General features: G+C 44.4%; 1 protein-coding gene and 1 pseudogene across 19 annotated transcripts in view; both read left to right on the plus strand.

The window, feature by feature from the left end:
* PROM1 (prominin 1) overlaps positions 1 to 12,660 on the plus strand; it is a 134,594-nt gene that overhangs the window by 102,835 nt on the left and 19,099 nt on the right. For all 19 annotated transcript variants that reach the window (XM_059165080.1, XM_059165134.1, XM_059165126.1 and 16 more), the window contains 4 exons: positions 369 to 432; positions 3,340 to 3,499; positions 5,734 to 5,886; positions 11,524 to 11,647. In XM_059165080.1, the coding sequence (XP_059021063.1) occupies positions 369 to 432; positions 3,340 to 3,499; positions 5,734 to 5,886; positions 11,524 to 11,647 (501 nt within the window). The remainder of the gene's footprint in view (positions 1 to 368; positions 433 to 3,339; positions 3,500 to 5,733; positions 5,887 to 11,523; positions 11,648 to 12,660) is intronic.
* On the plus strand, positions 3,677 to 3,770 carry LOC131822965 (U6 spliceosomal RNA; annotated as a pseudogene).

A 12,660-nucleotide genomic window follows, 5' to 3' on the forward strand; every position in this document is an offset into this window, starting at 1 on the left:
CCTGGGTCCCTGCTACATAGTGCCATACTTGTGATAACCAAAATGTCTCCGGACATTTGCCAGATGTCCCCTGGAGGGGACACCGAATCGCCCGCAACTGAGAAACGCTAGTATAGATAACATGAGTTAACAGTTTAAAAGCAAAAAACTTTTAGCAAGGTCTTTGATGGATTCAATTTAAAGACAAAGTCCTCTCTAAGAAGGGATTTTTTGTTCGTCTTTTAATGACCATATAGTGACGATGTCAGCTGGAAGATGACTGCTAGCATTTTTATTTTACTTTCCTCCATGCTAAGCTGCAAAGTGAATCCTTGTTAATTGCCCTTCTACTCACTATGTGTATCAATTTACTTTGAACTATTTTCTAGGGCTATACATCCTTTAATGATATTCCTGAGATGGTACAAAATCAAACCACAGACATCATATCAGGTGAGAGTCAGAGTTTGAAGTCATTTTGTTTCTCTCTTTGTTAAGCATTAAGTGATTAGCACACACACACACAAAATGTATTGTTAAGAACCGTTATTTTTTTTCCTCTCTTAAAAAAATTCTCTCACTGATCTGGAAGATTAAATGAGTTTCAGACCTTTTTAACTGTGCCACCTTCACACAGGGATTTAGATTTTAAGAAATGATAATCCTATTGAATTCTGATTAACATTGTCCTGCTGGCGAGAGAGGCAAGGTCAAAGCCACACTCTGGTGACCAGGCCTCATCCTGAGCTATCAGAACTAGAGACAACTGTGGTTAAACTAGGAAGGTCAGGTTTTGATTGGTTTCCCTGGGGAAAAACTGTGGATTATTATATTTTCTTTAAAAAAAAAAAAAAAACCTTAAAATACATTTTTTTTCCAGGAATACTATGCATAAGGCTTTATTTTGTCTTTTTAAGAAAATGTTCATCTGCTTTTTGATGTTGCCGTAATGGTATCTTAGGCTCTTGAGGTTGCTTAGGATTTTTGGAGGAGCAGAGCTGATATTGAGAGAATTCCCTTAGTCTTAAATGATTGAGTCACGTTGTATTCAGGGTATGGTATTCGGGGTGAACTCACAGAGAAAGAGTGCAGTACACACAGTTCTATGCACAGCAGTGGAAATAGACAGGGGTTATTTGCTTAAAGAAGAAATCTCTGAAGCTATGTGAGATCTTCTTCTTCTTTTAAAGCATCTTCTCTGTGCTTCCTTTTTTCTGTTGACCAAGTGGTTTTAAAATGTTGTGTTAGAGGTCTTTGATTATTTTTGTCTCCCTAATAGTGTTCTTTCAATCCTCTAAGATTTTGGGTTAAAAAAGTTATTTTATCCTATCATCACAGGTCTTTAGATATTTTGTGGTTTTCTTTCTGTTTCACCTAAGATTCTACTTTAAAATATTAGGAGATAAAAGACAAAGTTCACGCTTTCCTATGCTAGCATCTGAAGGCTAACACGCGTTGTACATCTGAGAGCCACCTGCTTACTAATTTCTGTGTTTATTTTTTTTTGTTGTTGTTCCCCCTTTCTGGACCTCTTCTGCCAATACGTGCAGCCCTCCCTTGTAAGTCTGGCAAAGCAAGGTGTGCAGTATGCGTGAGCGAGGCCCATTGCACACTGTCATTGCCTCAACACAAGCCAGAGTTTTCCCAGGTCTGGGCGAGTATCAATCACTCCATTCAGCTGAATATCAACTGCTTATTTTCATGCCCTTCCAAAACAAATAAGAACCCTTAGCTCCCATGTTTTGATCATTTGGTCCTACCCCACATACATAGTTTGAGTGCCTACTGTGTGCCAGGCTCTGCTGGGCTCTGGGGATGGGAGAAGGATAAAGCATGATCCCCGCCTTGCCCTTCAACTGGGCATGTACACAGGTGTCATTTACCACACTCTGGTAACATGACAAGGCATAAGCAAGTGGTTCAAAAAGTGGGAAAGAGTAGTGGAAGGCTTCCTGGAGGAAGCAACATCCAAACTGGGGCCTGAGGGAAGTATCGGAGGAGAGAGGATACCAGCGAGGTACAGTCACCCGAGCTGTCAAGACGGGAGAGTTGTGGGGTGTGGGAGAGCAGGACAGCCTGAGAAGCAGAAAGAACCTGATTCTGAGTTGAGGGAACTGTTCATAGGGGAGGAAAGGTCTGCATCCCACATCTCTCAAACTCTCAGAAATCTAAGAGTTAAAGAAGAGACCCATTGAGTCAGCTTGTTGAAGATCCTGGGGTCTTCAGGTACATTTAGAAGAGACTAGAGCCACTGTGGATAGTAGTCTTCTCCTAGGAGCTCTGTGTGAACAACCTTTGAAAAAGATTCCCACCATTTTATGTCATTCCATTTTGATTCATGCTACCATTAACCCAAAATTCACCAGGAGCCCTGGGATCACATTGTGAGAACAGTTAGTCTTGTTTCTCCTTCTACAAAGAAATTGATCTTCCTTTTCAGGATCAGTGGACATTTAAATGATTAGCATGTTGTTAGTACACCCATGTCAAGAATCACTGTGGTAGCGCCAACTTCAGACCCGTGTGAGCATTAAATTAGATGACATCTGTGTCCTGGGTAGCTTTGATACCAGGACCCATCACAATGGTCAAATACTTTCCAGAAAATTAGAACCTATCTTCTCTCTGAAAGGTTAGGATGGATGTTAATAGAAACTCTGACCATTGGGAATGTATCGCTGTCTGCATAGGAGAAACACAGATGAACTTTAACACATCTCAATTTGTAGGAGTCAAATCAAATTTTAACAAAAATGTTGCCTGGGGTCATTTGTTCAAAAAATTGTTCCTGATGAAATACCGTGTTGCTGCATGCTATTTATTATTAAATTATTTTCTCAAAATCATTTAATGGAAGCTTTGGAGTTAGACAAACCTGACATTCAATCCCATCTCTAGTGCTTTCTTGGAAAAAAAAAAAAAAAAAAAGAAAAGATCTTTGGAGAAATAATTAAACTTCGATGGGCCTCAGGTCGCTTAGTAAAATAGGAAGAAGATCTATCTCAGTGAAATAAATGAGTTAACATTTATAAAAGTGCCTGGTCCATGGTAGGCATGCCATAGGCTTTAATCACCAGATTCATTTTATTTTTTAGTGAAATAAGCAGCAGAAGAAAACTCTGGCTTGACTTAAGCACCATGTCATTAAAGTCAGCTCCCATAGCTTGCTGTTCTGTTAAGTAATTGCTCTTTGATGGTCTTGGCTGCATTCGTGCTGTTGTAGAACCTTTCCATGTTTGAAACACATGCATAACATGGGGAAAACTTAAAGGGGTTGAAGCTTTTCATTTTGGTTCCAAAACAAGAGTTTCTGTTTCCCTTAGGTTTAAAAATGCATAACCTGGGTGTCTTTGCTTTCAGATATCAAAAGTTCCTTGAATTCCCTTGGTTCAAATATTGAAAATATAGGCAAGCAGATTCCAATACAGGATAAGCTGTCCAATTTCATGGGTTACATTAATGACACCGAAACTTACATCCACCAAAATTTATTCACGTTGGAGGAGTATGATTCGTACAGGTGAGTGCCCCCCGCCCTCTCCCCACCCAGAGCTGGCAAGCTAGGGGGTGAAACTTGTTCTAGAACAGGGGAGAAATCAGACCTGATAACTGGGATCATGTTGTGAGAGAAGATTGTACAAAGAACACGTAACTTGGTATGTGTTAACCCTAGTTAATGTTTATTTAATAAGTTGGAGTGCTGGCTTTGGCAGCATGTATAGTAAAATTGGAATGATACAAGATAGCATGACCCCTGCCCAAGGATGGCATGCAAATTCATGTATATTTTTAAAAACTGAAGACTGGAAGTTCTTGAGCCAAACAGTCAATAATTTGCAATTCTGATATCATTAATGGCTTCTAGAATCCTAGTTGTAACTATCTAACATATGTAAAAGGATTTGAAAGCCTATAAAGGAATTATGGAGGGCATTTGGATAATATTCTAATTTTCTTTGGCTTATAAAATCAACATATCAAGGTCGGTTCTTAGAGAAAGAACATCCTTGAAATGAGTAAATTACTGGAGAGCTCATGTAAGCAGCTGTGGTCCTCAGCTGTGGATTGGCCCATTAGAAAACGTTAGCCAGTGGGGTTTGGCCTTGGAGATGACTGTGGACATCTCAGGCAGGAGTGCTAAGGAGTGGTGGACCTACAGACTGGACGTACTTCAAGGACCATGTATATGAGAGGTAAGGTGTGCTGTCCTCTCTAAAAGGCCCAGCCCCACCACCTATTAGTTTCAGAATCATTCTTTTTGGCCAGACTCATGGAAATTTCAGAGACTTCCATTCCTGTTCAGATAGTTATTAAGCAAGAACCCAAGATAAATAATAAAATAATAACAATAATTGCTTGCAATTCAGGAACAGTTACGGCCTGCCTTCCAAAGAGCTGTACGCATGACATCTCATTTAATACTCCAAAACAAACAAGCAACCCAACAAAAAAAACTGCAGGGTTCTGTTCTATTTGTAACCTTGTTTCATAGATGAGGAGCTTGAGGCTCAGGGGAGTGGAATAACCTTCACAAGGTCAGTGGTGATGTTTGGGAGGAGGGTTTTCAACCCCCATCTGAGAATGCTCTCAGTTATTGTCCTGTAATCAACCATTTTCTTACCGTGTGGCTAGGTCACCCCAGCAGGTGTCAGGACAAACATAAGACTGACCCTTTCTCAATGAATTTACAATCTCATTAGAGGTTAGAGTTTCACAAATGGAAAGAACCATGCAATTATCTGTCTACACATTGGGTCTCCCTGCTCTGAGAACTAGAAGCTTATTTTTAAAAGAAATTTAACCAAGCAGGTGAAGCACACATTAACTGCAAATGATTTCCGAGGCCAGGATCCGTGATTTGTTTGATTTGGCGTCTCCAGTATCTGGAACAAAATAGCCACAGCGTGGGTGCAGGTGGCTTTTACAGTTATTGAGACTGTTCTTAATTGAATGAAAAGTTTCAGTGGCAGCTTTTGTTGCAGAAGTAAATTCTTTATTTTTTAGTGTTTTGACGGTTGGGAAGCATTTCTACCCTTGAATGCTCCTCAGCTTCTGGAAAAGGTTGTAGTACATTCCGGGAATGCCAGTAAGACTTAATTGAGGGCCCAGTATCCTAAAATGTCTCACCGGACCATTACAAAATTAAGATTTGCGTTCTGCAAGTACTTGATTTAGGATGCTCTCGTAAGTTCTGAAATATTCAGTGCACTCCCCATGTAGTTTCTGGTTCAGCAAAGAATACAGTGCTCCCCTCCCCAATTATTCCTGCAACCCCAAAGCACTTTAGAGAAAGGCCAGGGAAAAGAACCTGATATTTCTTTATCTGTTGTCTCATTCTGATCTGTCCACATCTCATTATCATTATAATAAGTGCTTGCCGCCTCAGGAACCTTGACAGAACTTGCAGGTCTAAAGGGGTACAGTTATCAGTAGCTTTGGAGTACTTGAGTAAACTCCGCTTACAAGCCCCACGGAAATGAAGCAAAGGAAGGAAGCAATAGTCTCATGACCAATGAGCGAGACAGAGCTCTTCAAAACCAAGATAAAAATTAAGGTTTCTTGCCAGTTGGGTTGGAGGACTGGAGTGGGAAGGGTTCTTGTAGCTACAAGGTCACTCTCTGAGCCCTTCACAGGGGAATCCGGTATCTGATTAAAAAGTGTTAACTCGACTGCTCCAGCCCTAGCCCGAGAGCTTTTGTGTTATCAGGACATCAACCTCTTTTATGTATAATAACACTGTGCTTGCTTCACCAGGTGGCTGGGTGGCCTGGTTGTCTGCTGTTTGCTGACACTCATGGTCGTTTTTTATTACCTGGGCTTGATGTGTGGCACGTGTGGCTATGACCGCCATTCCACCCCAACTGAACGAGGCTGCATCTCGAACACCGGGGGCATCTTCCTCATGGTGTGAGTGTTTGCTCTTCCTTGCCCCGTCAGGGGGCTGGGGGGAGGGGTGGTGGAAATGCAGAGAAGAAAACAGATGACACGAAGCCAGTGGCCTCTGGGCTAAGTGTTCTGGGCTCCAGTGGAGTGGGCGTCCTGTTGTGTCTGTGCTTCTGTCACTGTGGGAAATCCCACCACACATTAAAAAATAGAAGAAAACTCGAAATTGTTAGACTTTTGATAGACAGGCTTAAACACTGTGTTTCTATATGGTGGGCTCCTCTGTAGTGAAATTATTTCTAAGCTTGCCGTCTTGATTCCTATTGTATTTTCTCTCTCTCTTCTTCCCTCCCTCCCTCCATCCATCCATTTATTCACCAGAAACTTGCTGAGGATTGTTCTGATCTTAGACACTGTTCTCTGTGGTCAACAGTATCATTAGCTTGTTTACTCTGAAACTCTGGAAACTTGATTTAGCAAAGAGATTGCCGACCCAGCACCCTTGGGATTTAGACACGAAGCCTTAATCAGTGATAAGAGAAGGTGTGGGGTACCAGCGACGAGCCTTTGTGCCTGCTTCCAAGATATTCATATCCAAGTTCATTGTTCTGAAACAAACAAGCAAGCAAAAAACCCTTATTCTACCAGGGTAGGACAAAGCACATGGGACATGAGCTGGCTGTGACCGCAGTTGGGCCAGAAATGTCAAGCAGGAAGCAGAGATAGAAGCTTTGAATGTGCCCCTGAGAGGAAGCTGTGTGGCTTCCCAGTTGACATATCCTTTTCCAGTCTGAACCTCAAGAATCAGCGGCAGGGAGCGTGATGGGGCTCAAAGAGGAAGATAAAGGTTTAGAACAAGTCCCTGGAGCAATGGAGACTCAAAACCTCAGCCACACTCTCTCATCTCAGCCTACATTACTAGTACCAGGCTGAGAGAATCAGGCAAGCAAGTATCCTGCATTAATGTGCTTTTCCAAACATTGGGTCTCTACAAGAATTAATCAGATTGATGAGCCATGATGGTATGGCCTTTCCATCAAACATGGAATCTCTTGTATAGTACAAGTCTTTCTTAGCATTAATGTAGCACAAGAGCCTTTTGTGGGTTTTTTGTTGTTGTTGTTGTTTTTGTTGGTGGTGGTGATGCAAAAACTATTTTTTTTTAAAGATCTTATTTATTCATTAGAGTGCGAGAGCACACAAGCAGGGGGAGAGGCAGAGGGAGAGGGAGAAGCAGACTCCCCGCTGAGCTGCGAGCCCAATGTGGGGCTCAATTCCAGGACCCAGAGATCATGACCTGAGCTATAGGTAGATGCTTAACCATCTGAACCACACAGGCACCCCCCAGAAAAGTGCTTTTATTAAAGCATGGAGACAGGACCCATGAGCAGAAAGAGCTGCCTGAGGACACAATGGTCTTACAAACAACCTTAAAGCTAACAACATGGGAGTCTGCCAAAATTGCACAAAACTGAACAGAGCTCCATGCATGGAAAAGCCTATTTGCTCACATGCCTACACTCAAATTAATGCAGCAAGGAACAGTATATTGCCCTGACTTTTTGTTCCAGTGTACACAGTTACAGATAGAAAATGAGTTTAATGTTCAGATTTTACTAATCCTGGTACTTGGCTGTTTTGTCAGTGTTTTGATGATAAGTTGATAGATCCCACCTTTTTTGATGGGAGAGAGTACATTGCTCTGAACAGGTGCATTTACTGTAAAATTCTATTTGAACATTTTGAAGGGACAAAACCAACATATGTGCTACTGGCTTCAAAGAAGAAAGAAACAGGGAAGTCATGAGCCATTGGAGGGAGACTAAAATTATTTCAGTTTGGGTGTAATTCTCACCTCTGCAGAGTAAGGAATCTCTAAAGAGACAAAGTCACATGGAAGCCCGGGGCTTGGGAACAATGGACTTTATCACACTATAGGGGAAAGGCTGATCGGATGCATTTCAGGTGGCCTGCAGCCCGAGGATGGTGTGGGCTCCGTGGTCGCCCAACCTCAGGATGGAATTTGCGTTTGGCAGGCCCTTCCATCTCCTGAGATAGCCGGCAAACAACTGGATACTTGTGAAGGGGGAAAGTGATACAAGTATAGCTGGTCGAGTCAAACCAATTAGAAAAATGTAATTTCTTCTTAAAAGCCGTTTATTTGCCTGTAGGAACCAGAAAGAGTATATTTTGTTCAGCTGTAACCACAAGACCACCTGTCCTTAAAAACAGAAACACCGTATGTTGAAGAACATGGTCTCTTCAAAAACCAACCAAGAGTCCTTATCCCCCTTGGGGCTCCTAGTGAAAGATCAGTGGGGAGGAGAGGCAGAGAGCCCTGACTCTGCTCTGATCCTTGTGTCTTCTAAGAGTCCGGGGAGCATATTAGGGACTGGATGGGATACAGCGGGGAGTGTACATCTGTCTCCAAGGCCCATGGAAGGTCTCCCCCGAGAGAAGGAAAACTCACCCAGACAACAAGAAAACTCTCTCTTATACTGACAGGCACTGTGAAACTTCCAGTTTTAACTGTTGGAAACCATGCTCAGATTATCCGGAGCTTTGAAAAGAAGCTAATACCCAGTGTAGCCACAGGTGTCACAAGATGGTCACACTGGTGGCAAGTTGAGAAAGCAGTTTGTCAGGCTGGAGCAAGGACCCAAAAACACAGCAACTGCCTCAACCAAGTCATTCCCATTCTAGGGAATGACTCTAAGTAGGACCCAACTACAGACAAAACATCACAAGCCGTATTTTTGCACATTTAGTTATAATTGTGAGGCACTAGGGATGACACAAACGTCAGCCACCAAGGAATAGGAGATTCTGAGGTCACTGAAATGGAATGAGGTTGGCTACCCTCAGTGGTTGAACAAAGTCCTGAAGATGTTTGACTAGGGCTTCTGAGATTACGTGCATGTCACTAACCATGTAGGTCAGGAGTCAGCACACATTTCTATAAAGGTCCAGATAATAAATACTTTCACTTCTGCTGGCCACAGATGGTCTTTGTTGCCTGTTATTTTTCTTGTACTTGTTTTACTTCTCCTTCTCTCCTCCTTTACAACACTTTAAGCACATTCTTCTCAGCCATTCTTCTCTGAGTGACAGGCCTTGGGTGATGGTGTGTCCCTTTTCTAGATAGAGAAGCATTTTTGGTAAACCAAGTCTGGGAATGCTAACAGTAAGCTCTTGAGAGTAGCTGTGTTTGTCCGAAGTGTCCTATCGAAGATTTAGATGATTTTTATAACTCTGATGCCCGCACATGCTCGGGTACACGGTTAAAACCATGGTGACTGGCTTTTGTTTCACACATGTTCCCCTTCCCTATGCGCTTCCTGACTCCAAAGCCTTTCAGAACAGAGAAACTCAGGCTGACAGGGGCCCCTGCAGTGAACATACCTTGCTATTTATTCCAGCAACACCAGGCAAATATTCATAATTACACCTTAAGTATGTCCACTGGGCAGAATCCCGCCCTCAAGAAGGGAGGCTATGTTTTTAAGTCCATCAGCCTACACACTTCTGAGGGTCCTTCCGTTTGTACTGGTGATGGTACAATCATCTGTTACGATCTGCCTGTTCTACCTAGGCTCAGTCAGGAGTCTGCTCTGTCTGTGTCTACGTCCAAGTAACTGAGCACCCTAGAGAAAGGTCACACAATGGGGCACATTGGCATCCCTACAGAATTATGACCCCCACCTCAAATGGATCCTTCAGAGCTCCACAGGCTTCCCTGTCTCACCTCCCCATTTCCTCCTTCCTTCCTCCCCTCCTCGCTCCCCCTCCCCCTCGCTTCCTTCTCCAATGGCTTTTTCTACTCATATATCCGTCCTGTCCTCCTCGTTTTCCCCTTCTCTTAGCAGAAGGCTGGACTTCCTTCTTCACAGAGAAAATAAAAGCCATCACACGCCTTCTCAAAACTCCAGCGCCCCTGCATCCACGAACACGCAGTTCCTTGAGCCGAAGGACTTGAGCCAAAGGAAGTCTGCCTTCTGGCCCCTCCCACCTGCTGTTCCCTCCCACCCCTGCGCACCGCCCCGGAGGTGCCCTGGATCCGCCCTCCCTCTCCCCTTGTCATCATTCTCTTCCCTTCTCCTAGCCTGGCTTCTCAACACTTAAACACAGTCTGCTTTCTCCCCTCTTGAAACTGGACAACAGAAAACTTCCTAACACCCCTTCTTCCCTCTCACACCTCCCCCTGCGCAGATGTCTAGAAATAATGATATTTGCTGTTTTCTTACTCCCTGCCCTGCCCAGGCCACTCCCCTGCCCTCTGGTCAGCAGTGGCCTCCAGGCTTCCAGCCAGGGGACTTCCAGTAGTTCCCTGGAATGTGCCCTCCCTGCAGTGATTGGGTCCCCTGTGCTCCCTACCCACGGCAGACTCCCCTTAGTTTTCCCTTCCGTGACCCCGTGCCCTAGTGCTTTCGTTCCCACACTGCAGCTCTCCCTGGCCCCTTATTCACTAGCTGCTCTCCCACCACCTGCTCCTCAAGCAGCACCGTCTCCCAGGCCGGGGCCCAGGCTGCCTCTCCCTCCAGCCCCAGCCCAAGGACCAGTGGTCATTTCTAAGCAGCTGGTTGCCTCGTGCCAGCCTGTAACCCAGATGTGTGCGCTCTGCACACAGCCGACTCCCCTCCAGCATCACACCACCTCCCGCGGGGAGCAGGACCAGATCCCTCCCTCTCTTCCCTTTCTCAGCACCAGTGTCTCCTTTCCCTGCTGACAAGCCCTGGCATCACCTGGGGCTCTTCCTCGCCTTCTCTTGCCTAGAATCTCCTGCACATCCGGTTGTGTCCATCTCTTGTGTCCCATCTCTTCTGTCCCCTGCCTCTAGCCACATCAGCCCACCACCCCAGGATGGACGGCAGCCTCCTCAGTGGTAGACCCATCCCCACGGGCCTCTGTCCCTCCTGTCCTGCATGCTCTGACAAGAATGTTCTTCCTCAGAGAGAAAATAAAAGCCATCACACGCCTTCTCAAAACTCCAGCGCTCTTTTATGCTCTTTTCTATGCTTCTGGGCCCTCAGCAGCCACCCCTTCCTGGACCAGACAGGTCCTGTCCCCTGTACCCCTGCACCCGTGCACTCCTGCCTGCGTCCTGAGCTGTGTTCATGCTGCGCTCAGCCCTCCCTCTGCACGCAGAACCCCCTCTCAAACTCCCCATGGTACGTTTCCTACCTCGGAACCTCCCCATTCAATGCATCAACTGCAGAAGGCCAGATTCACTCACCTGACTCCAGAGTTGATGTCTGAATCATGGTGCTGGGCTGCAAGGAGACCAGAGACTAAGTCAGAGCATTCCCTAAATATATAACTGGGACTGGAAGGTCACAGTGCTTACCGTTTCCCGGCTCCAGTCCGGAGCAGGTGGGCTCACTTAACCTGCACAAAGCAAAGACTCTAGGTCCTTTTCCCACACCACGTAGGTAGGATTAGTAAGAACTGGTAGGTAATATTGGACCTATAGGGTTTTTTTGTTTGGTTGGTTGTTTTGTTTTTTAAGTAATTTTTGCATCCAACTTGGGGCTTGAACTCATGACCCCGAGATCTAGAGTCACATGCTTTACCAAAGGAGTCAGCCAGGTGCCCCTGAATGTTGACTAATTTACAGTAGAATTCCAGACTTTATTTCTGTTTTATTTTGGTTTTGGTTTCCAGCGGGGTTGGAGTCAGTTTCCTCTTTTGTTGGATACTGATGACCATCGTCGTTCTCACGTTTGTCATTGGAGGAAACATGGAAAAACTGGTTTGTGAGCCGTATCAAAACGGGAAGTTATTCCAGGTGAGGATGCCTTCCGGGCCTGCTGTGGAAAGGGCTTGAGTGGAAACTGATTTCCCCATATCTTGTGGGGGCAAAAAGATGAGCATTTTGGGTTTTATTCAGTAAATTAAGATTCCTTCTATTTGTCAGAGCAAAAAAAAAAAAAAGTAAAGTTTTCGAATGTCAAGTAAAATGAGCACAAGGAGTTAAGGCCTGCTCATTGATGTGGACTATAATGGGGTTGGGAGGGGATTCCCAAGGTGGGGTAACCCAGAAGGCTTCTGATATTTTAAAGGGTTTCTCAAAGGACAGTTGCCCATGCCGATGCTTTGAGGCCTTCAATTTACGTGAAAGACATTGAAAAATTCAACATCTCATGGCTGAGTGTTGTCCCTGGAGGCCATCTGACGAGGCTGTTGGGAAGTGAATTCAGGCTCCACCTTCTCCCTCTGAAACTCTGTCCTATGGACTCTATGGGACCACCTCTCAGTTCAGCATCATTAATTAACAAGGAAATCTGGGTCTGTGTGGCACTCTTGTCACTCCGGCTTTCTGATGCTTTTCTCCAGATTCTGGTTCTCAAAAGATTATTTCTGTTTTGCTGTTTTATTATATATGCTCTTTCACCTCAGATCTGTTATGAAACTTGGTGAGTGACTATGAAGGTAACCAGCTGTCATGGTATTTTAATTATTCAGTTGATTGAGGAAAATTAAATTGGGAGTGTCAGTGTTTTTTAATTATGTCCATTTGGGCTCATCATAAAAAATAATAGTGATACATCAAGCCGGACTTCATTATCTTCCATGCTGTGTTAAATTGCTAAAAAGGGGAACCTTCTTACACTGTTGGTGGGAATGCAAGTTGGTGCATCCACTTTAGAGAACAGTGTGGAGATTCCTCAAGAAATTAAAAATAGAGCTTCCTTATGACCCTGCAATTGTACTACTGGGTATTTACCCCAAAGATACAGATGTCGTGAAAAGAAGGGCCATCTGTACCCCAATGTTTATAGCAGCAATGGCCACAGTCGC

The sequence above is a fragment of the Mustela lutreola genome, chromosome 1 (genome assembly GCF_030435805.1).
Source record: "Mustela lutreola isolate mMusLut2 chromosome 1, mMusLut2.pri, whole genome shotgun sequence".
NCBI classification, from domain to species: Eukaryota; Metazoa; Chordata; class Mammalia; order Carnivora; family Mustelidae; genus Mustela; species Mustela lutreola.